Source organism: Salvelinus sp. IW2-2015, linkage group LG4p (assembly GCF_002910315.2).
Source record: "Salvelinus sp. IW2-2015 linkage group LG4p, ASM291031v2, whole genome shotgun sequence".
NCBI lineage: Eukaryota > Metazoa > Chordata > Actinopteri > Salmoniformes > Salmonidae > Salvelinus > Salvelinus sp. IW2-2015.
Window position 1 is genome coordinate 651907 of NC_036841.1, and position 27925 is coordinate 679831.

At 43.2% G+C, this 27925-nt stretch overlaps 1 protein-coding gene across 2 annotated transcripts; it reads left to right on the top strand.

Moving 5' to 3' along the window:
• Positions 1–79: 79 nt before the first annotated feature.
• Positions 80–27697, top strand: LOC111958299 (uncharacterized). Of its 2 annotated transcripts, XM_023979530.2 has the most exons (19): positions 80–741; positions 3479–3731; positions 11375–11529; positions 12186–12294; positions 13247–13313; positions 13493–13598; positions 14101–15012; positions 15261–18350; positions 19482–19595; positions 19731–19781; positions 23977–24071; positions 24174–24290; positions 24558–24727; positions 24894–24996; positions 25119–25280; positions 25554–25638; positions 25826–25934; positions 26176–26381; positions 26493–27697. In XM_023979530.2, the coding sequence occupies exons 2-19, from the start codon at positions 3631–3633 to the stop codon at positions 26639–26641; spliced, it is 5901 nt and encodes a 1966-aa protein (XP_023835298.1). In that variant the 5' UTR covers positions 80–741; positions 3479–3630; the 3' UTR covers positions 26642–27697. The 2 variants fall into 2 exon arrangements, with proteins under 2 accessions (XP_023835298.1, XP_023835305.1); XM_023979537.2 differs by lacking the exon at positions 24174–24290.
• The last annotated feature ends 228 nt before the right edge of the window (positions 27698–27925 follow it).

Here is a 27925-nt window from a genome sequence, read left to right on the forward strand (position 1 = left end):
CCTCTCCACAAAACGTATTGTATACTTGTATACTTTATCTGAACAAGACTGCCACCCTGTGTCCAATTTCTATACTACAAACCTGTGGTTATTATACAGTAATGTAGCTTACTGTATATGTGTATACTGCATTTGGATAAAATCTACTTTACTCCAACAGCATGTATGCAATCACTTGGAGACTATTTACAGTGTTTTTATCAACATTCACGTTTGCATTTTTTCACGCCAGCCTGTTTAAACACCTGTCCAACAAGCCTCAGGTCTACACTCCTCCTTGACAAACATACTCACCGCTATTATCGCAACAATCATCATGACTTTGTGGGTTGGATCTTGAAGTTAAGAATGTCACAATTGGCAGGGAATATGCCAGATGGCACGGCTAATAAATTAGCACCTCGTGTACATTTTACACAATTTTACTGATTCCCATTGTGGCATTGGCACTGTAATAAGATTGTAGTACGATTACATTACGTTAGCCTAGATACCCGTATGAAAAAACTTTAACACTCGTTTTGTTGGGACAGCTGTCTTTTCAATGATTTTAGCTCATCATACACTTGAAGTTGCTACATTATAGGCTGCTATCAAAGTTGGCCGTTGACATTGAACAGTGACCAGCAGTCATTATGGGCACTTAACCCGTTTGAGTGAAGCGCATACCTCCCCTGAGTCTGACCCACCTCCCTCCAGTGGATGTCCGAATTTCTCTACAGAGGTAGCTTCCAAAACAAGGTAAAACTTTTTACTTACTATTTTTTGGTTGGTCTGTATTTGTCTACAAAAAGTTACAAAATAAGATATCAACCTACTGTTCTTTCAGATTTGAACGTTTTATGAGGAAAACATGAGGGCGTTGTGAAGCCTTACCCACAATGACATTTGTTCTTAACATTACACAGGCTTTTTATTCGCTGTCAATCCTCACAGTTCAGAAGGCAACACTTGTGAAAGAATATGATTACAAGCTGCCTCAAATGTCCTAAGGCTAGACAGAAAATATCATACAATGAATTTAGACTTCAGAGAACTTTGCTGTGTATTCTTTATTTAGGCTACTTTTTGGTGGTGTTTTTCATGTCGTGGGCATGTGCAGGTGTACATTAAAAAATATATAAATAATAATGATAAAATGTTTTTCTTTATGAGGCTAATCTCATTGTTGTCCTATATACAACAAATGTAAACTTATTTTAAAGAGCTTTAGGGCGTCTCTTTCTGAGAAGACATGAGTCTATGCAATTTAATTATCCAATTACCCTAACTTAGTTATGAGACAGATTAAGTAGGCAAAAACATCACATTGCACAAAACATTTCCTTTTAAAAGTTATCACTGTAGTCTGCTACTATATATAAAATTTAAAAAAGCCTACCTCTGATTTATAGACCATTCACACCCACAATATGACATTACAAAATGTCTTACATTAAACTATAATGTGAATAGCTAACATCAATGTCCAAATCACTGAGACAGGACAGAGGTAGCATGCATTATGTGGCTTCCATATTCATGTATCTTTTTATCTGACAACTTTTTAGCTGTATGCTTTTTAGCTGTATTCTTTTTAGCTGTATGCTTTTTTAGCTGTTTGCCCAACATTTATAAGCCATTTTCACTAAAAAGTCTTCACAAGGTTGCTGGTGTTGTATTTGCTGTTGATAATGAAGGACAAAGTATTCATAAGTTGACCTGAAGTCAACAGGAGATCTCTGGTCAACTCGAGTTGTGTAGTATTTAACGTGCAAAAGTTGGCTTTATGGATCAAGGAACATGTCTCAGAATATTCAATTGACAGTGAATTCTAGTGTCAACATCAATTTTATTTTACTTTATCACCGAGTTGGTGATAACAATACTTAAGTTCTGTCTTTGACTGTAGCCTACTGGGTAGCACAAACAATAACATTTATTTATAGAGATGTGATTGATTTAAGTAAAGCAGGCAACCCGTCTGAATTCAAACTAAGGGAAGTCAGCAGAATTTCATTGAGAAGGGAAAAAAACATTTGAATGAGGGGTTTCAACATGGCATTTAGACAGGCAGCCCAATGCTGATCTTTTTTTCAGTAATTGGTCTTTTGACTAATCAGATCAGCTCTGAAAAAGATCTGATGTGAAAAGATCTGATGTGATTGGTCAAAAGACTAATTTGTGGTTTACACAGGAATAAATCCTTACCTATTTAGGGATTAATTATACCCAGCATAGATATGGCAAAATTACGGTCATTCTGATTTCAACTGACTGCCAACTCAACATAGTCTTTTGTTTCTCAATGACTGTAAATCATGATGAATCACCTTATTTCACTCACTGTATGCGATTTATTTAACAAGGCGTTGATCTCTCCAGTGTTCAGAAAAAACTAAAGCACATTAATTGAACCACTTTAGTCCAACTCTCCACCCACTGCACACCAGCAGAGCTGTTTGTAGTTGAGAGAAAATAATACAGAGTACACTTAGTCCATGTGACCGCAGAGGAAAATCACATTAACTTAAATGAATTACTGTTTGATCCAGCATGATTTACTGAATTGCTGTTTGATCCAGCATTATTTATTGAATTAGTGTTTGATCCAGCATGATTTACTGAATTGCTGTTTGATCCAGCCTTATTTATTGAATTACTGTTTGATCCAGCATGATTGAATGAATTAGTGTTTGATCCAGCATGATTGACTGAATTAGTGTTTGATCCAGCATGATTGACTGAATTAGTGTTTGATCCAGCATGCTTTTCTGAATTAGTGTTTGATCCAGCATGATTTACTGAATTACTGTTTGATCCAGCATGATTGACTGAATTAGTGTTTGATCCAGCATGATTGACTGAATTACTGTTTGTGATCCAGCATGATTGACTGAATTACTGTTTAATCCAGCACGATTGACTGAATTATGTTTGATCCAGCATGATTGACTGAATTACTGTTTGATCCAGCATGATTGACTGAATTACTGTTAATCCAGCATGATTGACTGAATTACTGTTTAATCCAGCATGATTGACTGAATTACTGTTTGATCCAGCATGATTGACTGAATTACTTTAATCCAGCACGATTGACTGAATTAGTGTTTGATCCAGCATGATGACTGAATTACTGTTTGACCAGCATGATTGACTGGAATTACTGTTTACCAGCATGATTGACTGAATACACGTTAATCAGCATATTGACTGAATTACTGTTTGATCCAGCATGGTTTTCTGAATTCGTGTTTGATCCAGCATGGTTTTCTGAATTACTGTTTAATCCAGCATGATTTACTGAATTACTGTTTGATCCAGCATGGTTTTCTGAATTACTGTTTGATCCAGCATGGTTTTCTGAATTACTGTTTGATCCAGCATGGTTTTCTGAATTCGTGTTTGATCCAGCTTGATTTACTGTTCATTTACAGTCTTCACAACATTCTCCAGGTTTATCACCTTACCTTGAATATTCATATCAACTCTGCAGATGCTAGCTACCTGAGCAATGCCTCTGGAGCTCTGAGCTTAGAGACAGACGCTGCCCATCACATCCCATCACTGACTGCTTCAACAGGCCACAAGGCCCAACTCCAGGCCCTTTCCATACCAGCCTGGGTGAGAGAGAAAACCTGAGTCACCATGATAGACTTGAGCCATCTGACGGAGGAGGAACAGTCGATGATCATGACTGTGCTGAAGAGAGACGAAGAGCTGAAGAAAGCAGAGGAGGAGAGGATCAAGTGAGTTTGTGATAGCCATATTCTCACAGCTCTGAACCATGACTGTGATGAGAGTATTTCCTAGTTTTCACATCTTATTTTTACAGCATTAGTGTTGCCCCACTTAGCATCTCCACCCTCTAGCTGAAATTATAGTTATGTAATCAAATACATGCTTTGTGTATTGCAAGTAAATATGCAATATTTTATTAGATAATGTTATGTTTTCAATATTGTTTTATTATTTAGTGCCTATTCGTTCCCTTTCATTCTATGGAGACAGTGGTTCTATGACAACCTCCCCAACCTGTGTGGGAGTGGTAAACAGGCTGGTGATGTTTGTCTGTCTGTAATATAATAACAACTCAGCCGGATACAGACACAGCCTACACCACAGAGAGGCTTCAATGTGAGATAAGGAATTCGATTATCACTCCAATTCAACGTTACAGAACCACGTGGGAGAGAAAAATGCAGGCTCGATGGTCCGAAATAGCTACCCTCAGAGGTAGAACACAGAGATACATCTCACTGCATTTAACCATGGAATCCTGAGGCACATCCACTACATAAACAACGTTGTGTTGATGTATACTCAGACATACTTATAATTTCTTGTCATGTCATTACACATTCAGACGTGCCAACTAAGGACAACTGGGCATCTTAAATTAGCTTCAGTCTTTAACCTTCTTGTCAAAGCAGTTCCACAGTGAGACAAAAGTTGAGAAACAAAGGCCTATTCATTCTGTAATGGAGTTGGCCAGACAAGTCTATTTCTAACAGTAGAAGACTGGAGACTGACTCTGTATGGTTGACTTGTCTGTGTACAGCCATTGCCTTAGCGTAAAAGGATTAGCGCCAATCATGTGTAATACTGTGCTACCCCCTTTCACATGACCAGGGTTGTTTACATTCTCTTTTCCACCTTCTCCCTCCTTAATCCTCCACCCCCCCCCCCCTCCCCCTTCTCCCTTTTTGCGGACGACTTTTTCAATCATTTTGAAAAGAAGGTTGACGATATCCGCTCCTTATTCACTCAACCTATAGAGTCCACTGGTCCCACTCACACAGAAGTACCCTACACCTTGATCTCTTTCTCCCCTCTCTCTAGATGAAATCCAGCGACTAGGGAGGTCGGCGCCCAACAACCTGCCCGCTCGACTCCATCCCTTCCTCCTTTTTCCAGACCATCTCTGGAGAACTTTTCACTTCCCTCATCAACTTATCCTTGACCACTGGCTATGTCCTCTCTGACTTCAAAATGTCCCAAGTGATTCCCCTCAAGAAACCAACACTCAACTTCTCTGATGTCAAAAACTACAACCTGTATCTCTTCTTTCTTTTCTTTCCAAAACACTTGAGCGTGCTGTCTCTGACCAACTCTCTCGCTATCTCTCTCATAACGATCTTCTTGACCAGTCAGGCTTCAAGACAGGTCACTCAACCGAGACTGCTCTTCTCTGTGTCACGGACGCTCTCCACATCGCCGAAGCTGACTCCCTCTGTTCTTATCCGCCTAAATCTATCCGCTGCCTTTGACACCGTGAACCATCAGATCCTCCTCTCCACCCTCTCAGGGCTGGGCGTCTCAGGCTCTGCACACTCTTGGATTGCATCCTACCTGGCAGGCCGCTCCTACCAGGTGACTTGGAGAGGATCTGTGTCTGCACCACGTACTCTCACTACTGGTGTCCATCAGGGCTCGGTTCTAGGCCCTCTCCTCTTTTCTCTATACACCAAGTCACTCAGCTCCGTGACATGGTCTCTCCTATCATTGCTATGCGGATGACACTCAAGTATTTTTCTCCTTCCCCCCTTCTGACACCCAGGTGGCGACACGCACCTGCGTGCCTGGCAGATATTTCATCTTGAATGTCGGCCTACCACCTCAAGCTCAACCTCGACAAGACGGAGTTGCTCTTCCTCCCAGGGAAAGCCTGCCCGCTCAAAGACCTCTCCATCACGGTTGACAACTCCACGGGGTCCCCCTCCCAGAATGCAAAGAACCTTGGCGTGATCCTGGACAACACCCTGTCATTCACTGCAAATCAAAGCAGTGACTCGCTCTGCAGGTTCATGTTCTACAACATCCATATAGTACAACCTTTCCTCACAAAGGAAGTGGTGTAGGTCCTAATCCAGAAATTTGTCATCTCCCGTCTGGCCTACTGCAACTCGCTGTTGACTGGGCTCCCCGCTTGTGCCATCAAATCCCTGCAATTTATCCAGAACGCTGCAGCCCACCTGGTGTTCAACCTTCCGAAGTTCTCCCATGTCACCCCGCTCCTCCCCACACTACACTGGCTTCCAGTCAAAGCTCACATCCACTACAAGACCATGGTACTTGCCTACGGAGCAGCAAGAGGAACTGCCCCTCCCCACCTTCAGGCTATGCTCAAACCCTACACCCCAACCTGAGTACTATGTTCTGCCACCTCTGTTCTCTTGGCCCTTCCACCCCTACGGGAGGGCAGCTCCCACTCAGCCCAGTCCAAGCCTTTCTCTGCCCTGGCACTCCAATGGTGGAACCAGCTTCCCCCTGAAGCTGAGGGCAGCAGGGTCCGTGTCCATCTTCCAAAAACATATGAAACCCTACGTCTTCAAAGAGTATCTTAAATAATCCCACAGCACCCACACTTCTCACCGCAACCCCCGCCCCCCAAATAAAAAAATAAAACATTTGAAAATGGCCTTTCGTGAACTAACACTCGCACTTTACCCCCCTCTGACTTTGCTGATAGCTTGTTGATAGAGGAAAAGTGTACTTACTGTACTATGACTGTGATATGTGGTTGTCCCACCTCGCTATCTTAAAATGAATGCACTTACTATAAGTCACTCAGGATAACGTCTGGATGACTAAAATGTCAAATGCAAAAGGAAAGATGATTCCTAACCCTGCTAGTGGACCTTTGAGATTCCCAATCATGTGCACTGTTTCTCTTATTGTAACAGAATTATGTTTCACAAGAAAGTTGGCAAACAGCAAAGGTCAGGTTCATCAAGTTCCAGTTTAGCCTTTTCTTTAGTTTGCATATTTAAAAAGTAAACAAATGCAATTAAATATTATTTGATTAGAAACCTGATATCACTTCTGTAATCGAATAAAGTGTGTTATATTAACTCAGCAAAAAACGAAACGTCCCTTTTTCAGGACCCTGTCTTTCAAAGATAATTAGTAAAAATCAAAATAACTTCACAGATCTTCATTGTAAAGGGTTTAAACACTGTTTCCCATGCATGTTCAATGAACCATGAATAATTAATGAACATGCACTTGTGGAAAGGTCGTTAAGACACCAACAGCTTACAGACGGTAGGCAATTAAGGTCACAGTTATGAAAACTTAGGACACTAAAGAGGCCTTTCTACTGACTCTGAAAAACACCAAAAGAAAGATGCCCAGGGTCCCTGCTCATCTGCATGAATGTACCTTAGGCATGCTGTAAGGAAGCATGAGGACTGCCAGGGCAAAGAATTGCAATCCGTACTGTGAGATGCCTAAGACAGAGAGACAGGGTGGACAGCTGATCGTCCTCACGGTGGCAGACCACATGTAACAACACCTGCACAGGATCGGTACATCCGAACATCACACCTGCGGGATAGGTACAGGATGGCAACAACAACTGCCTGAGTTACACGAGGAATGCACAATCCCTCCATCAGTGCTCTGTCCGCAACAGGCTGAGAGAGGCTGGACTGAGGGCTTGTAGGCCTGTTGTAAGGCAGGTTCTCACCAGACATCACCGGCAACAACATCGCCTATGGGCACAAATCTACCATCGCTGGACCAGACAGGACTGGCAAAAAGTGTTCTTTGGGGGGGAAAAGTATTTTATCTTTATTTAACCAGGTAGGCCAGTTGAGAACAAGTTCTCATTTACAACTGCGACCTGGCCAAGATAAAGCAAAGCAGTGCGACAAAAACAACAACACAGAGTTACACATGGGATTAACAAACGTACTGTCAATAACACAATAGAAAATCTGTATACAGTGTGTGCAAATGAAGTAAGGAGGTAAGGCAATAAATAGGCCATAGTGGCGAAGTAATTACAATTTAGCAATTAACACTAAATACAGGTGTGCAAAAGAGCAGAAAAAAACTAAAAAACAAATATGGGGATGAGGTAAGTAGTTGGTTGGATGGGCTATTTACCGATGGGCTGTGTACAGCTGCAGCGATCGGTAAGCTGCTCTGACAGCCGATGCTTGAAGTTAGTGAGGGAGATATAAGTCTCCAACTTCAGTGATTTTTGCAATTCGTTCCAGTCATTGGCAGCAGAGAACTGGAAGGAAAGGCGGCCAAAGCAGGTGTTGGCTTTGGGGATGACCAGTGAAATATACCTGCTGGAGCGCGTGCTACGGGTGGGTGTTGCTATGGTGACCAGCGAGCTAAGATAAGGCGGAGCTTTACCTAGCAAAGACTTCTAGATGACCTGGAGCCAGTGGGTTTGGCGAATATGTAGCGAGGACCAGTCAACGAGAGCATACAGGTCACAAGGGTGGGTAGCATATGGGGCTTTGGTGACAAAACGGATGGCACTGTGATAGACTTTGTAAGTGACATCGCCGAAGTCAAGGATCAGCAGGAGAGTCAGTTTTACGAGGGCATGTTTGGCAGCATGAGTGAAGGAGGCTTTGTTGCGAAATAGGAAGCCGATTCTAGATTTCATTTTGGATTGGAGATGCTTAAAATGAGTCTGGAAGGAGAGTTTACAGTCTAGCCAGACACCTAGGTATTTGTAGTTGTCCACATATTCTAAGTCAGAACCGTCCAGAGTAGTGATTCTAGGCGGGCGGGCGGGTGCGGGCAGCAATCGGTTGAAGAGCATGCATTTAGTTTTACTAGTGTTTAAGAGCAATTGGAGGCCACGGAAGGAGTGCTGTATGGCATTGAAGCTCGTTTGGACGTTTCTTCACTGACGAGTCGCGTTTTTTTCTCACCAGGGGTGATGGTACCACCCTGCATACCACTGCTGGCTTGCTTCTGAAGCTAAGCAGGGTTGGTCCTGGTCAGTCCCTGGATGGGAGACCAGGTGCTGCTGGAAGTGGTGTTGGAGGGCCAGTAGGAGGCACTCTTTCCTCTGGTCTAAACAAAGATCCCAATGCCCCAGGGCAGTGATTGGGGACACTGCTCTGTGTAGGGTGCCGTCTTTCGGATGGGACGTTAAATGGGTGTCCTGACTCTCTGAGGTCATTAAAGATCCCATGGCACTTATCGTAAGAGTAGGGGTGTTAACCCCGGTGTCCTGGCTAAATTCCCAATCTGGCCCTCAACCATCACGGTCACCTAATAATCCCCAGTTTACAATTGGCTCATTCATCCCCCTCCTCTCCCCTGTAACTATTCCCCAGGTCGTTCCTGCAAATGAGAATGTGTTCTCAGTCAACTTACCTGGTAAAATAACGGTAAAATAAAAACAAATTTTAAAAAATGGTCGCATTCGCGTTTATCGTCAAAGGAATGAGCGTTACACGAGGCCTGTACTCCTGGAGCGGGATCGATTTGGAGGTGGAGGGTCCGTCACAGTCTGGGGCGGTGTGTCACAGCATCATCGGACTGTCATTGCAGGCAATCTCAACGCTATGCGTTACAGGGAAGACATTCTCCTCCCTCATGTGGTACCGTTCCTGCAGGCTCATCCTGACATGACCCTCCAACTGACCCACATGACAATGCCACCAGCCATACTGCTCGTTCTGTGCGTGGTTTCCTGCAAGACAGGAATGTCAGTGTTCTGCATGGCCAGCAAGAAAGCCCGGATCTCAATCCCATTTAAGCACGTCTGGAACCTGTTGGATCGGAGGGTAAGGCAGGGCCATTCCCCCCGAAAATGTCCGGGAAACCGCAGGTGCTTGGTGAAGAGTGGGGTAACATCTCACTGCAAGAACTGGCAAATCTGGTGCAATCCATGAGAAGGAGATGCACTGCAGTACTTAATGCAGCTTGGTGGCCACACCAGATACTGACGGTTACTTTTGATTTTGACCCCACTTTGTTCAGGGGACACATTATTCAATTTCTGTTTGTCACATGTCTGTGGAACTTGTTCAGTTTATGTCTCAGTTGTTGAATCTTGTTATGTTCATACAAATATTTACACGTGATGTTTGCTGAAAATAATCGCAGTGACAGTGAGAGGACGTTTTCTTTTTTGCTGAGTTTATGATGTGGTATTAGTGAGGAGTTGTGTTCAAACAGATATGCTGCAGCTTCAGGTGGTTGCCTGTGGTGGTATGGCCCTTTTGTTTGCCCAAGGAATTATGTTTCCCTCATAATATGAGAGTAGAGTTACACAGAACACCCAGAAACTAGTAATGGTGTCACTGTCTTGGTCAAACTCGCTTGTTCACTTGTTCACAGGCAAATATTGTATGACTCTCAGTGCATATTCCAGCTAAACAATGTTGTACAAAGAAAACATGTTACTTAACACCAACAATGAATTTCTAAGGGAAATCCGGTTGGATGGTGTCCTTTGGCTTGCAAGCCTCCCCCTTTTTCCTCTAAACATAACGATGGTCATATTGTTCAAACAGTTCTATTTTTGTTTCATCAGACCAGAGGACATTTCTCCAAAAAGTACGATCCTTTGTCCCTATGTGCAGTTGCCAAACCGTAGTCTGACTTTTTTATGGTGGTTTTGGAAGGCAGTGGCTTTCTTCCTTGCTGAGCTGCCTTTCAGGTTATGTCGACATCGGACTCGTTTTACTGTGGCTATAGATTACTTTTGTACCGTTTCCTCCCAGCATCTTCACAAGGTCCTTTGCTGTTGTTCTGGGATTGATTTGCACTTTTCGCACCAAAGTACATTCATCTCTAGGAGACAGAACGCGTCTCCTTCCTGAGCGGTATGACGGCTGCGTGGTCCAATGGTGTTTGTACTATTGTTTTGTACAGATGAACGTGGTACCTTCAGGCGTTTTGGAAATTGCTCCCAATGATGAACCAACTTGTGTGGAGGTCTACACTTGTTTTTCTGAGGTCCTTGGCTGATTTCTTTTTGATTTTTCCCATGATGTCAAGCAAAGAGGCGTGTGAGTTTTTTGAAGGTAGGCCTTGAAATACATCCACAGGCTACACCTCCAATTGACTCAAATGACTGTCAATTAGCCTATCAGAAGCTTCTAAAGCATTTGACATCATTTTCTGGAATTTTCCAAGCTGTTTAAAGGCACAGTCAACTTAGTGTACGTAAACTTCTGACCCACTGGAATTGTGATACAGTGAATTATAAGTGAAATCATTTGTGTGTAATCAATTGTTGGAAAAATGACTTGTGTCATGCACAAAGTAGATGTCCTACCCGACTTGCCAAAACTATAGTTTGTTAACAAGAAATGTGTGGAGTGGTTGAAAAATGAGTTTTAATGACTCCAACCTAAGTGTATGTAAACTTTCGACTTCAAATGTACATATGAGATGAGTAATGTAGGATATGTAAACATTATTAAGGTGGCATTATTTAAAGTGACTAGTGATACATTTATTAAATCCATTTAATTCAATGGCATTACCTAAAGGTAATTATTCAGAATCATATCCTTGACTGAACTGTGTTCTAGCCATGACCTCTGCTTATGTAATGTGTTTAATGGGTAACTGTACCGTATCCTGTATACTGTAATGCACCTGTGTGTGTTTTTCACATCAGGCAGCTGCAGAAAACCAGCGCCCCAGTGGAGAGCAGGCTCAAGTATCTGACAGGAGAGTGGTTTTACGAGGCAAAGTCTCTTAGACACAGGGATAAGATCCATGGCTCCGAAATCATCCTGGCCTCCATGAAGCAGAGGAAAGCAGGTTCTTTAGGTGGGTCAAAAACACTGTTCAAACACTAATTGAGTGCTGCATACAGTAAGTCATTCTCACACAAAGATAAGCGTGTGTACAGTACACACATACTGCCAAATAATGAAAAAGCAAAACATCAGAGTAGAATGTGTACGGAAGAGTGCTACCAAACCACACTGTTTTGAGTTCAAAGTCAGGCCGCAAAGGTACTGTATTTAGTACTAAACGCTTATTGCGTCATGATTGCAAGGTGTCCCGATATCTTTCCAACTGTCCCATTATCTGGTTTTAATGTCTATTCTAGAACGCCCTTCTAACCAATCAGGAACGACTATTCAACAATGCTGTGGTATAAGAAAAGTTTATGATATCGGGTTGGTATGTACAGATCAGCAGACATGGGTTTTTGAGTTTATAGTGAGGGTACTGGAAGCACTTATTGTCTGTCTGTCTGTCTGTCTGTCTGTCTGTCTGTCTGTCTGTCTGTCTGTCTGTCTGTCTGTCTGTCTGTCTGTCTGTCTGTCTGTCTGTCTCTGTCTGTCTCTGTCTGTCTGTCTGTCTGTCTGTCTGTCTGTCTGTCTGTCTGTCTGTCTGTCTGTCTGTCTGTCTGTCTGTCTGTCTGTCTGTCTGTCTTTCTTTCTTTCTTTCTTTCTTTCTTTCTTTCTTTCTTGCAGATGGGTCTCTGTCCAGACCCAGAGCAGTCAGCGGTAAAGTCTCAGACATCACCCCCCCTCCAAAACCTGCCAGGCTCCTGGTGGCACCAACACGTCCCCAAGAGAACAGGTGATCCAATGCACCCCTCTTTCCTCATCCATCCCTAACCCATTCCTCTTTACTAGTCTCATAACTTTACCTAGTCTCATAACCATGGCTTAAGGCTAAGTCAGTATAGCAGTTCATCATGATTGATCAATCATAGTGCTTACCTGCACAGAGTGAGTGAGATACTCGGGTGTTTGAACAGCTCCTGAGTCCTGTGGTGTGTGTGCGTCTTAGGTGTGTCTCGTGACTCAATTGGAGTCAACATAGGTGGTGCTCACTGTTTGCATGGAATCTGTCTGCTCTGTTATACTTACAGGATGTGGTCTCACGAGGCTAGGAGTCAGTCACTATGGGAATGCTATAAAAAGTAATAATTTTGAGAAGTCGGTAATTCKATTTGATTTTCCTGTTATTTTACTTTTGGCTGTTACTGTACAGATAACGTGGCAGTATGATTCTCTGCCCAGTCACTTGTATTTGAATCGGTTCAAGTTTCGGAGGGGGGCTGCCAAGGGTTTGCGTAGGGAGGGGTTTTGGAAGATTTTGGAAATTGTTTCCCGAAAATGTTTAATTCTGATATCTTAAACCACTTCTTAAAGTCAATACAAAGTGAAGTCTTGTAGTGAAGCTTGGTGTGTTTGGCATGCTATGCATGAGGTCATATGGGCTGTGTTTACCTCCCTGACTCCCAGTGGGCAGCAGCCAGCTCTCTAGGTGAGTCGGCTCTTCCACAGCCCTGCCTCCCTTTGATGTCACAATTAATCACATGTGAGCAGGCATCAGTTATGCAGGAGGCGTGTTCACTGAACAGCCAGTCACAGAGGTGCTCAGGAATTTAATGAGGAAATGCAAATAAGCCACAGATTACAGTACAGTGTATCCTGGTGCTCTGAGGGCTACTCATTTATAGTATACAGCCCCAACCCCAAAGCCTATTCTATTTTGATTGTGGTTATTCTGTCTTTTTTTGCAGCGAAAGCCTCAGTGCATCAGATGCAGAGAAAGAGAGACTAAATTCAGTGGTGCGCTCCCCGGGAAGGGTATGTGAGATTTCATTTGCAGAGAATATATGTGAAGCATGAACAGAATAACCAAACAAAGCATTTTCATCTTGTTCTGATTTACTTCTGTTTTTCCAATCACAGTACGACAGTATTATGAAATATAGAATCATAAACCAATTGCATTTCCTAATCATGTTCTTCTCTTCTCATTCCAGCCAAGGCACAATCCTTTTAATCGAGCATCCCTTATTCTGGAGGTAGAGAAGACAGAAAAACAGTTATCCAATGGAAATCAAGATGCAGAGAAAGCATCTGAAAAAGGTTAGAGTGCAGTGCATACACCTTTTTACACAATCAAGCATTATGCAAACATACAGGTAAATAGAAGAAAAAGAGGTTGAGTCAAATTGAGTAACCTGATCTTTCAGGATGCTATGAGAACCTATTTTGGCTGATTCACAATAAGGATTTACAAATGTAGGATCTTCATTTGGTCATTCTTTTGTTGCTCAGAATGTTCCTGGACTTCAGATGAGCTTCGTGATTTACATAAATTCTGAAAAAACACACGTTTATATTAACAGTATTGCACTTTTCATGGAGCCACCTTTTGGCTAGATAATAGCATATTCACGATCAAGCAACATTATGGACTAAACTTTCAAATCCTTTTGCTGCGGGATTATTTCAGCTGTGGCAATATAGGTCAAATTAAGATCCTACATCTGTAGTAAGTTGATACTGATGCCAACCAGGCCTGTGACAAGGCAAGAACTTATCATAGTAAATAATCATAATTTCCTCCATCTCCTCACGCACACAGAGCCCTTATCTCCCCTGAAGATTCACATGACAGCAGACTCCACCAGTCACAACTCAGCAGGGTCTGCCACCTCCGAAGGGTCCTCTCTAGGATTCAGGCCTGTGCCCAAGAAGAGAACCTTCCTCTCCCGGCGCTCTCAGAGCTCTCTTACAGGCAGTGATGTCTCCGTCCCTAGGCAGCAAGGTCATGTAGCTGGGTCAAAGGTTACCGCCCCTGCCACTCAGGGAAGTCTCCAACATGGCTCCAGCTGGGGCTCCAACCAGTCCAGCCAGGGGGCATTGGACGTTCAGTCACAGAAAATTACTCCATCTTCCATCTGTGAGTTACAGAACAATGCAACTCCAGTTTCTCCCTCTAGTCAGCAACTGAACACTTTGAGTCACCTCTCCCATAAGCCACTGAAGGATTTAACCCTAGTCTCCACCAATACTGAGCTGGAGAGAGAGAAAGAGGCCCATGAGAGAGAGAAGAGAGCAGAGGAGCCCTCAGATAACTCAGTGAGGGCCACCTCTCTTCTTAGGGAAACTGAGAGTTCCAAAGTTCCATTGAGGCCCCTGAGTGAGCCAAAGCCTCTCAGACTGTTGGACCTTAGACCAGCCACACACTCTGATAATGACAGACACACAGATAAATCCTACACAGGTGGTCAGAAGAGTAGCGATGGTCTCATCCAGAGAGAGTTTGTCAGTGTGGGTCCTCCTCAGGGCAGAGAGAGGTCTGATGGTCCATTTTCAGAACCTCTGTCCATACCACTCTCTCCGAGTTCAGAACTAACAGCCCCTACTCACCACCAGGCTTCTCAGCATGCAGCCTTTCAACTAATTGAGATGCAGGACAAGGAGATGATAAGACCCTGCAATGTGGGAACCGCAATCAGACAGGAGGACCATAGTCTGCTTCCAAGCACTGTAGGTAAGTCCAAAGACAGAAAGTGAGAATTCATGGAGCCCACACTACAATCTAAAACCAGTGTGAAAATGTATTCAAAGTCATTCAAGTGCTTGGCTCAAGGGTACTGTTTATACATGAACGTGATCAATCAATGGAATTCTCACTAATGATGAAGGATATTACTAGGCCACTGTTGAAATGTCAAACCTTCAGTTTTTCAGCTTATTTTCTCATTCATCATAACACTTTTATTAACTTTCTTTTTTCAGATCAATGGATGCATCATGAACTCCATAACCCTGGGGATAAGCCTGATAAGCATGTTCGTAAAAAACGATTAGGGCACAAACCTGCCTCTAAATTAGCCCCCCGTAGTCCCCAATCCACAGGGGAGGAGGGCGACTCCATATCTAAAGTCTTAGAGTGGTTCAGCCGCAGCACAGACAGCAATGACTGGCTGGAGACTGAAAGTGATCATCCAGACATGGAGGAAGACTTGATTGGCCCTGCGAAAACAGATACAGATGATCGGCCTACCTTTGAGAGCAGGTCTCAGCAGACGGAGGGGAAAGCTCCAGAGATGAAGAGAAAGCTTCTACATGTTGACCCCAGCCTGGATATACAAAGTATTGGAGAAGGAGTGTCAGTGTGTTTAACACCAGATGTAGAGGATGGATCTCAGTCTGAATCCTCTGTGAATCAACCTCCTGACCAGTCACCTCTGAATACAGAAAGATCATACCAGCCCAAGAGACGTATGTCTGAGGCTGAGAGGCTGAGAGCAGCATATAGGAAGGAGTTCAAGCAAGTGATGTTAGATAGAGAAGAGGATGTGATATATAGGCAAGAGGATGTGAAGAAGGTCAGTGGCCCTCCAGGCAAAGCTACTGGACCACAGGTCACAACACAGGAAGTCAAAGAGAAGGAGGAGTTCCAAGATGAGAACCAACCACCCAAAATCTCCCACCTGAAGTCCTTCTGGGAGAAGGGCAATACCGGGCCCAAGATACTCATCAGCAGATCAATCACTGACAAAGCACAGAAACAAATGAAGAAAGAGAAAGAGAGAGAACTAGCAGAGAAGTCTCATAGAACTGTTCCTGGCTCTGAGTCATACAGTGTGGAGGGGTCGTCCAGGAAGAATCTCTGGGATGGAAAAGAGGATGAACGGTTAAGCCTAGATACTCAACAAAACTCTGCTAGTCAAGATGTGAGAAGTGTTCAGCCGAGTGTTAGGCCTTACAAACAGGAGGTATACACACCCAAACAGAGTGTTGTTATTGCTCCATCTATAGAGATATGTACACTGCCAACCTGGGATGTTAGCTACACTCCTGGGGCTCAAAGTGAGGAGGATGATTTGACATTAACAGAAGAAGATCTCAGAAGATCCCCAATGACAGTAGACAGAAGAAGCTCAGAGGCCGAAATAGTCTTCCTAACTAGACTCCATCCTCAGCCTGACACGGTGTCCCAGTCCAGACTCAGTCCAGAACCTCAGAGATTCTCCCCATCCACACTTAGTACTCAGCCTGAACTGCTCCTCCAGCCCACAGTTAACCCCCAGCCTGTGAAGCTCTCACCTGCCATACCAAAACCCCAACCTGACATGCCGTTCAGTCCCAATCCACTGCCTGAACTACTCTTCCAGCCTGCAACCAGCCCAGACTCTAAGAAGTTCCATCAGTCTAGACACAAGGTTGAAAAAGAAAGTGAACAGTTTTTCCCCAAAACTCAGCAGAGCTATGTCAATGAAGAAACAAAGGAGGGTAAAGAATTGAAAGGAKATTTTGTGCAGTCAAGTGTGTCCAGTAAAAAACAAGACCACACCATTACAGATAAAGGAAATAGCCCACACACTCTGAAACAGGTTCCCCCTCGGCAGGACAGCAAGGCAGACAAGATAAAGCAGCTCAAGTGCTTCTGGGAGCAGGAGAAGAACAGGCCTATATTTTATACAGGTAAATCAAAAGAAGCAGGGGACTCCAGCATGACTCAAATTCCATCATCGACCCCAGGAAAGCTGAATAAAAGGTTTACCAAGTCTGAGTTTGACCTGAGGTCAATCTGCAACGAATCAGACAGCGACCACAAAGGSMATTCCAACCTTTCCTCTGACAGAAAAAGACAGAATTTCACAGTCTTCACAATGAATCAAAGACTGGAGAAGTCGTCCCCAGGTCTTGGAGCAAACCGCTCGCAGTTTAAGAATCTTCGTAACTTCTGGGGTGAGGCCACTTCGAATAGCAGAGGGCCGATCTCTTCTGACGAACCCAAAAGCCTCAAAAAGAAGGAGCCAATGGATGCCCAGAACTCCATGCTTGAGTTAAAGCAATGTGTTGATCCTGATTTCTATAGCAAATCTTCCCCCGGCCAGTCACAAAAGGTCAGTGCTAGACCACCTTTGGATGAGAGTCGGCTTAAGAAAACATCTTCACCTTCTTCACCATCTTCTCCATCTCGCCCTCCATCTTTAGTCAGGGGGAACAAAYACAGAGYGCACCAGTCGAGGTCTAAATCGATTGGAGCGGGTTCAGGAGCTATGATTGACACTAAAGCGCACCAGTCAAAGTCTAGATCAGTTGGGGTGGGATCAGGAGCTATGATTGACACTAAAGCCAACTTCTCACCTCAAGTCACCGTAGAGTCAGAGCTGCAAAGAGCCCCTGGTGTACCAAGGGGCTCAGAACAGGACTTCACCAAAGAGGAAAAGGCCCGGAAGCCCAAAAGCACCTCAGGAAAGGAATCTTGGTCTCACAAAGCTAGAAAAGACAGTTTTGGAAACTCAAGTGGAAGTGGACGTGCAAGTTCCCTTCGGCGTGCCACCAGTATGTTCACATTAGACATGAATGAGGAACAGGACCAAACTTCTCTGTTGTACCCTAAAAAGACACTAGATATTGGTCCTTTTCAAGCTAAAAGGACACAGGGTAGACGACAGAGTGCTGACAAGCAAGCACTTCTTGGTCCAAGGAGGTCCTCAAAATCATCAGACGAGTCTGAAACTCTGACACCTCGCGCTCGGGCCTTTGTTCCCAGAGACTACCGCCATTACCTGGGGATCACAGAGAAGACCAGCGTCCACACTGCTCTGGCCCTGGCAGTGAAGGAGCAGGAGGAGGCAGAAGGCCCGCCTGGGGCTGAACTTGACCTGAGTTGTGGGCTTGTCAGATCCAGCACCCTAGTGGGCTCAGAGGAGCGCTACAGCAGGAGGAACAGCAAGGTAACCCAGCGCCCCCTGGCCCTCTGGTCAAACCAGGGCAGCACTGACACAGGACATGAGTCATCATTCAGTGCGTCTGAGAGAGCATCGAGCAGCACGTCTGAAACTTGGTCTAACTCCAGGATCAGTTCAAACCGTGAGTTTTGATGATCTACTGTAACACCCTGTTGTCTTAGTACAAGTGTTATGTAACCTGTGTCATTTCATGAAAATATACAATATTTATTAGTTTATCTGGGTTCCATGTGAAGTCATCTACTTGTTGATGTTTTTGTAGATGAGGCAGCATCCAGGATGCAGTGTCCTTGGCTATCTGTGTCAGTGTAAATAGAGTGTGTGAAGGGAATCAGCTGCCTGTGTTTAATTTGTGGGTTGGACAATATGCTTTTGTAACTTTATTGACATCACATGGTTTTCTAATAGAGCCAACAGCCAAGTAGCCAAGTTTTGCTTTGTTTGAGTTAAGCATTCCAGTTCAGGATAGATCAAGAACATTCTTGAGTTTACTTTTATGAGTGGTGATATTTACAATATAGCCAGTAAAACAAATGATTTTCGACAACCTCAAATATATTTTTCTCTTTCAACTTAAAAACTCTAGAGAAGCTTGTGTAAACAACAGACTACATACACTGAGTGTACAAAACATTATGAAAACCTGCTCTTTCCATGACATAGACTGACCAGGTGAATCCAGATGAAAGCTATGATCCCTTATTGATGTCACTTATTAAATCCACTTCAATCAGTGTAGATGAAGGGAAGGAGACAGGTTAAAAAGGTTTTTAAACCTCGAGACAATTGAGACATGGATTGTATACTTGTACCATTCAGAGGGTGAATCGACAAGATAAAAGATTTAAGTCCCTTTGAACGGGGTATGGTAGTAGGTGCCAGGTTGTAATGCTGCTGGGTTTTTCACAATCAACAGTTTCCCATGTGTATCAAGAATGGTCCACCACCCAAAGGACATCCAGCCAACTTGACACAACTGTGGGTAGCTTTGGAGTCAACATGGGCTAGCATCCCTGTGGAACGCTTTCGGCACCTTGTAGATTCCATGCCTGACACATTGAGGCTGCTCTGAGGGCAAAAGGGGGGGTGCAACTCATTATTAGGAAGGTTAATGTTTTGTACCCTCAGTGTAAATGATCAGTGTAAAGAGGCCGCATGTAATGTTTTTTTTAACACGTCCATGTGTGGTCTTTATTGAAGGCATCTGCATGTACAGTATGAGCAACTCTTTCTCTAATGTCTGATGTTTTAGGTGACAATTATGATGAGGATCAGGACCATGTACAGAAGGCATTGAAGAGAGCTCAGGCCCGCCCACGAAATCTGGCCAAAAGTCTTGAGGACATCACAGCATCCATGCCACCACGTGAGAAATGTCCCTTGTCTTCTCAACCACTATACAAGCATTATAGGGGTGCTGTCAGGATGGCTCAGGTACCAGTATTAATGCAGGTTGAGGTGAAAAAGTAATGTTGTCTTTGTTTTCCACCATTCCCTACAGGACAAGATAGAAGGCTAGCTCCTCTTGATGACATCAGGCGAAGCAGTGATGGTTAAGATTTGTTTTGTACCTTTCTTATACATGTTATTTGCCTTTGGATTGATATTGGGTTAAACAGTTTATACCAAATATAATGTAGAATACAGACTTTTTATTCTATGTTGTAGAATGCTAGCATTGTTGGGTAATTCAATAGCTACAGTAAGTGATCTATGATAAGGTTAATCAAATCAAATTGTATCGGTCACATACACATGTTTAGCAGATGTTACTGCGGGTGTAGTAAAATGCTTGTATTTCTAGCTCCAACAGTGCAGTAATATCTAACACTTCACAACAATACACACAAACCTAAAAGTAAAATAATGGAAGTAAGGATATACAGTGAGGGGGAAAAAGTATTTGATCCCCTGCTGATTTTGTACGTTTGCCCACTGACAAAGAAATTATCAGTCTATAATTTTAATGGTAGGTTTATTTGAACAGTGAGAGACAGAATAACAACAAAAAAATCCAGAAAAACGCATGTAAAAAATGTTATAAATTGATTTGCATTTTAATGGGGTAAATAAGTATTTGACCCCCTCTCAATCAGAAAGATTTCTGGCTCCCAGGTGTCTTTTATACAGGTAACGAGCTGAGATTAGGAGCACACTCTTAAAGGGAGTGCTCCTAATCTCAGTTTGTTACCTGTATAAAAGACCTGTCCACAGAAGCAATCAATCAATCAGATTCCAAACTCTCCACCATGGCCAAGACCAAAGAGCTCTCCAAGGATGTCAGGGACAAGATTGTAGACCTACACAAGGCCGGAATGGGCTACAAGACCATCGCCAAGCACCTTGGTGAGAAGGTGACAACAGTTGGTGCGATTATTCGCAAATGGAAGAAACACAAAAGAACTGTCAATCTCCCTCGGCTCCATGCAAGATCTCACCTCGTGGAGTTGCAATGATCATGAGAACGGTGAGGAATCAGCCCAGAACTACACGGGAGCATCTTGTCAATGATCTCAAGACAGCTGGGACCATAGTCACCAACAAAACAATTGGTAACACACTATGCTGTGAAGGACTGAAACCCTGCAGCGCCCGCAAGGTCCCCCTGCTCAAGAAAGCACATATACATGCCCGTCTTAAGTTTGCCAATGAACATCTGAATGATTCAGAGGACAACTGGGTGAAAGTGTTGTGGTCAGATGAGACCAAAATGGAGCGCTTTGGCATCAACTCAACTCGCTGTATTTGGAGGAGGAGGAATGCTGCCTATGACCCTAAGATCACCATCCCCACTGTCAAACATGGAGGTGGAAACATTATGCTTTGGGGGTGTTTTTCTGCTAAGGGGACAGGACAACTTCACCGCATCAAAGGGACGATGGACGGGGGCCATGTACCATCAAATCTTGGGTGAGAACCTCCTTCCCTCAGCCAGGGCATTGAAAATGGGTCGTGGATGGGTATTCCAGCATGACAATGACCCAAAACACACGGCCAAGGCAACAAAGGAGTGGCTCAAGAAGAAGCACATTAAGGTCCTGGAGTGGCCTAGCCAGTCTCCAGACCTTAATCCCATAGAAAATCTGTGGAGGGAGCTGAAGGTTTGAGTTGCCAAACGTCATCCTCAAAACCTTAATGACTTGGAGAAGATCTGCAAAGAGGAGTGGGACAAAATCCCTCCTGAGATGTGTGCAAACCTTGTGGCCAACTACAAGAAACGTCTGACCTCTGTGATTGCCAACAAGGGTTTTGCCACCAAGTACTAAGTCATGTTTTGCAGAGGGGTCAAATACTTATTTCCCTCAATAAATGCAAATCAATTTATAACATTTTTGACATGCGTTTTCCTGGATTTTTTTGTTGTTATTCTGTCTCTCACTGTTCAAATAAACCTACCATTAAAATTATAGACTGATCATTTCTTTGTCAGTGGGCAAACGTAAAAAATCAGCAGGGGATCAAATACTTTTTTCCCTTACCGTATAAATATTAGGATGAGCAATGTCAGAGTGGCTTTGACTAAAATACAGTAGAATAGAATACAGTATATACATATGAGATGAGTAAAGCAAAAATATGTAAACATTATTAAAGTGACTAGTGTTCCATTATTAAAGTGGCCAGTGATTTCAAGTTTATGTACAGTTGTCAGAACCGGTCAGAACCGGGAAAAACTAAGAAACAAGAGGCAAAGGGCTGTGAGACATACYGTTGAAGTCGGAACTTTACATACACCTTAATCAAATACATTTAAACTCAGTTTTTCACAATTCCTGACATTTAATCTGAGTAAAAATTCCCTGTCTTCAGTTAGGATCACCACTTTATTTTAAGAATGTGAAATGTCAGAATAATAGTAGAGAGAATGATTTATTTCAYCTTTTATTTCTTTCATCACATTCCCAGTGGGTCAGAAGTTTACATACACTCAATTAGTATTTGGTAGCATTGCCTTTAAATTGTTTAACTTGGGTCAAACGTTTTGGGTAGCCTTCCACAAGCTTCCCACAATAAGTTGGGTGAATTTTGGCCCATTCCTCCTGACATAGCTGGTGTAACTGAGTTGGGTTTTGTAGGCCTCCTTGCTCACATACGCTTTCTCAGTTCTGCCCACAAATTTTCTATAGGATTGAGGTCAGGGTTTTGTGATGGCCACTCCAATACCTTGACTTTGTTGTCCTTAAGCAATTTTGCCACAACTTTGGAAGTATGTTTGGGGTCATTGTCCATTTGGAAGACCCATTTGCGACRAAGCTTTAACTTCCTGACTGATGTCTTGAGATGTTGCTTCAATATATCCACATCATTTTCCATCCTCATGATGCCACCTATTATGTGAAGTGCACCAGCCCCTCCTGCAGCAAAGCACCCCCACAACCGTGCTTCAAGGTTGGGATGGTGTTCTTCGGCTTGCAAGAGTCCCCCTTTTTCCTCCAAACATAACGATGGTCATTATGGTCAAACAGTTATATTTTTGTTTCATCAGACCAGAGGACATTTCTCCAAAAAGTATGATATTTGTCCCCATGTGCAGTTGCAAACTGTAGTCTGGCTTTTTTATGGCGGTTTTGGAGCAGTGGCTTCTTCCTTGCTGAGCGGCCTTTCAGGTTATGACGATATAGGACTCGTTTTACTGTGGCTATAGATACCCGTTTCCTCCAGCATCTTCACAAGGTCCTTTGCTGTTGTTCTGGGATTGATTTGCACTTTTCGCACCAAAGTACGTTCATCTCTAGGAGACAGAACGCGTCTCCTTCCTGAGCGGTATGACGGCTACGTGGTCCCATGGTGTTTATACTTGAGTTCTATTGTTTGTACAGATGAACGTGGTACCTTCAGGCGTTTGGAAATTGCTCCCAAGGATGAACCAGACTTGTGGAGGTCTACAATTATTTTTCTGAGGTCTTGGCTGATTACTTATGATTTTCCTAAACTCCACTGAGTTTGAAGGTAGGCCTTGAAATACATCCACAAATACACCTCCAATTGGCTCAAATTATGTCAATTAGCCTATCAGAAACTTCTAAAGCCATGACATCATTTTCTGGAATTGTCCAAGCTGTTTAAAGGCACAGTCAACTTAGTMTATGTAAACTTCTGACCCACTGGAATTGTGATACAGTGAGTTATAAGTGAAATTACTTGTGTCATGCACAAAGTAGATGTCCTAACCGACTTGTCAAAACTATAGTTTGTTAACAAGAAATTTGTCGAGTGGAACCCAGCAGCATTACAACCTGGCACCTACTACCATACCCCGTTCAAAGGGACTTAAACCTAAGTGTATGTAAACTTCCAACTTCAACTGTAGTTCAGCAGCCTCTAAGCTGCAGGGTTACGTAACCGGGTGGAAGCCGCCTAGTGATGGCTTTTTAACAGTATGATGGCCTTGATATAGAAGCTGTTTTTCAGTCTCTCGGTCCCTGACCTCTCCTTCTGGATGATAGCGGGGTGAACAGGCAGTGGCTCAGGTGGTTGTTGTCCTTGATGATCTTTTTYGCCTTCCTGTGACATCGGGTGCTGTAGGTTTCCTGGAGGGCAGGTAGTTTGCCTCCGGTGATGCGTTGGGCAGACCGCACCACCCTCTGGAGAGTCTTGCGGTTGCGGGCGGTGCAGTTGCCGTTCCAGGCTGTGATACAGCCCGACAGGATGCTCGCAATTGTGCATCTGTAAAAGTTTCTGAGGGTTTTAGGTACCAAGCCGAACAATTAACCTCTCATCCCTCTCTTTGTTATGTCCTCCCTCAGCATCTACCCTCCCCTCTCCCTCCTCATCCCTCTACTCTGACACTGAACATTTGAAGAAGATGAGCAAATCTGTTCCCTCGTTCCTGCAAAATGAGGTAAAGTCACTGCAGCTTTATTCCATGTGAGCGCTTTAGGTCAAAGAACACTGTATGTCTGTATGTGCACTGGGCATTCTAGCTCTGCTGTCTGTGTTCTAGAGCGATGGCAGAGACACTGACTCCTCCTCTGAGGACAGTTACCATGGTGGCAGGCAGAACACGGGCAGATCTATGACTAAACTCAGCAGCTCCTCTGGCATGGCATCTGTGTCCTCTGTATGTTCACTTCACGCATGCCCTGCTAAGACGCAACCACTGTTCACATTCAAAGCATGCACATTTTCTGCCTAACCAAGTTTAACTGGCATTTTCTATTGGCAACTATCATGATTATACAATATTAACAGTCTTATTAAATCTCTTAATTGTCCCGTTAACCACAAATTTGATAGTTTTTCACATCCTGACTTTAATGAGAACTGCCTGCAAGGCTATGGTTTTATGTAAACTGTTTAAACGTTTTTAACTCTGTGTGTGTGTTAGCTGAGTGGCAGTGTGATGACAATGTACAGTGGCGACTATGGAGGTGTGGAGGTGCAGGGGAACATCCAGTTCTCCATCAACTACGTCCAGAAGCTCAGGGAGTTCCACATKTTTGTGGCTCAGTGCCAAGATCTGGCGGCCATCGAACCCAAGAGGGGCCGCTCTGACCCGTGAGTATAGTACCACTATTACACTAGGCCCCTGATTGGATTCCTTATGGTCCTTGAATATTGGGAATATATAGCCTTGCGTTCTTATTTACTACTCCATAATTGATTGGACACTGCTGAAATACATGGTACTTTGTGTGTATGATTCTTGTGTTTCTTGTCGTAGGTATGTTAAAAGTTACCTGGTGCCTGACAAAGCCAATCTAGGGAAGAGGAAAACGTCTGTGAAGAAGAAGACTGTCAACCCCATTTTCAACGAGCTCCTCAGAGTAAGAGATTTTCTAAAAACTCTATATGATTTACGTTAAATAGAGTAATGTATCATTACACATACATCAGGTCTGACATAAAGTGCTTTTAGCAAAAGCTCTCTCTTTTGTTCCTTTATCAGTATCGGCTTCGTATGGAGTACCTCCGAACTCAGACCCTCATTCTCTCCGTCTGGCACCATGACACCTTTGGCAGGAACAGTTTTCTGGGGGAGGTGGATGTGGACCTGTCCAAATGGGACTTTAACCACACCCAGATGAACTACTTAGCTCTGAAATCCAGAGTAAGACAACAACACATCTGCTTTGTCTGTGTACTGGTCTCATTCAGTACTGTACTAAAACAATAATCCAAGACTGAAATCCATATCTCTGCTTTTGTTATTTATTTCAATGGCTGTGCGTGTTAGTATTGTTTGACATGACATGTGTATGCTGCTATACACAGTAGGTTGTGGAGGTGTGAGTGTGGTTTGGAGTGTGTCCAGTGAGGTGGTGGTGCTATATCGTAAATTGGCGTACTCTCTGTGCTGACTTTCTTCCCCTGGTCTCCTCAGCCCACCTCCAGTCTGCAGCCCTCAGATGACAGAGGGGAGATGAAACTGGCCATACGCTTCCTGCCTCAAGTCTCCCACAGTAAAAGTCTGTACGCCTCACATGTCTTAACTGTCACCAGTCTCTATAAGCAATTTATTATATAGAAAATGTATATTTTATCAAGAAAATGTGTTGCTTTCGTTAACTAGTTACCTTACATTAAAATATGACTTTTGTGCAATAGAAAGCTTGTGTACACGTTCACTGAATCATGCTTGATTCTGATCCCTAGGCCTAGGAAAGGACCCCCCCTCTAACAAAGGTGAGGTTCACATTTGGGTGAAAGACTGCAAGAACCTTCCCCTCATTAGAGGGGCCACCGTCGACCCATATGTCAAGTGGTACGTACGACACATGCCATAAATAATATCAACATTTGAAATGTATGAATGGCAAAATATGATCAAGGAGAACTACAGTATCTGGGGAGAACAGAAGATGTGGAGGCCTATCATAAAGACATATTTCCTTCTTAGCCTCGATTTCCAGCCTTTCAAATTTGCTTTGCTCAGGATAGTTGTAGCTTGTATATGTAATATTTCTGAAACAATTGCCTGACTTGTGAGACTATCTCCTCCGTAGCTTCGTGCTCCCAGACACGAGCAGAAAGGGTCGTCAGAAGACACGGGTGCTGAGGAGGACGGTGGAGCCGGTGTTTAACCACACCATGGTGTACGACGGCTTCAGACAGGAAGACCTGAAGGAGGCTTGCGTGGAGCTGACCGTGTGGGACCGTGACAAGTTGGCTAGTAACTTCCTGGGGGGTCTAAGACTGGGGCCTGGCACAGGTACTAATGGACTTTTCTATTACATTTTCTAGATTTCTCCATAGAAACACATTCATTTTATTCAATTGATTACAATGGCTAAGCCTAGATTCTCTCCATCTCTCCATACAGGCAGAAGTTATGGGGCGGTGGTGAATTGGATGGACTCGAATGCTGACGAGGTAGCTCTATGGGAACGAATGATGACCTCTCCAAACGAATGGGTGGAGGATGTGCTGCCACTGAGAATGCTGACCACAGCAAAGACTGTGCTAAAATGAGAACGACTCTGAGAGAAAGTCTTCAACCTGCCACAGTTTAAATAACATTGTTGCTTTTTATATTATATACTGTGATGTGTAATCTAGATGAATCAAATACATTTTATATTGGAATATATAGGAATGAAGAAGCACTTGTAAAAATCTACTGAACAAMTTGATGATCATATGTCTCTTTAATACATTTGTTATATTAATGATAATCATACAAGCCAAATATTATTATTATCATCAGCCAAAACACACTTATTTTTGGTGTTTAATCCTCAATTACAACAAGCTTACTCACTCCATTATTTATATTTGTTATGACAGAATTTTCCATGACGAATGTACATCCTAACATTATTAACCAAAATTAAAGAATGTGCAATGATGAGTATTCAGTGTTTTGAGAATTGATAGTTAGTCCAGAAGATGTGAAAAGTTTTAGTAGCTCCATGGTCTGTCTGTGTGTGGGGGTGATGTACAGTCTACTCTGTACCCATCTCTTCAAACATAACTGCCTGAGTAACGGCCCTCACTACATGTGACTTTGTACATAGTGTGACAGATCACTTTGGCCAGAAAGCACTAAGCGCACTGCATCAGCAGCCCCACCAGATGGACCAACACTCAAACAGCAGGACTATTATTTTACCATGCAAGGTCAGGAAATTGTTGGTTTGGGAACCTGTGACTGATTTTCATTATTTTCAAACTGTTGGTATCATTCTGGAATGGGATCTTTTTGGTAGACAATATATATATATCTATACTACCGGTCAAAGGTTTTAGAACACCTACTCATTCCATAGTTTCTCTTTATTTTTACAATTTTCTACAAAGTAGAATAATAGTGAAGACATCAAAACTATGAAATAACATATATGGAATCATGTAGTAACCAAAAAAGTGTTAAACAAATCAAAATATATGTTATATTTGAGATTCGTCAAATAGCCACCCTTTGCCTTGATGACAGCTTTGCACAGTCTTGGCATTCTCTCAAGCACCTTCATGAGGTAGTCARCTGGAATTCATTCCAATTAAAAGGTGTGCCTTCTAAAAAGTTAATTTGTGGAATTTCTTTCCTTCTTAATGCATTTGAGCCAATCAGTTGAGTTGGCAAGGTAGGGGTATACAGAAAATAGCCCTATTTGGAGAAAAAAAAAGTCCATATAAGGGCAAGAACAGCTCAAATAAGCAAGAGAAACGACAGTCCGTCATTACTTTAAGACATGAAGGTCAGTCAAAAAAACTTTGAAAGTTTCTTTAAGTGCAGTCCCAAAAACCATCAAGCGC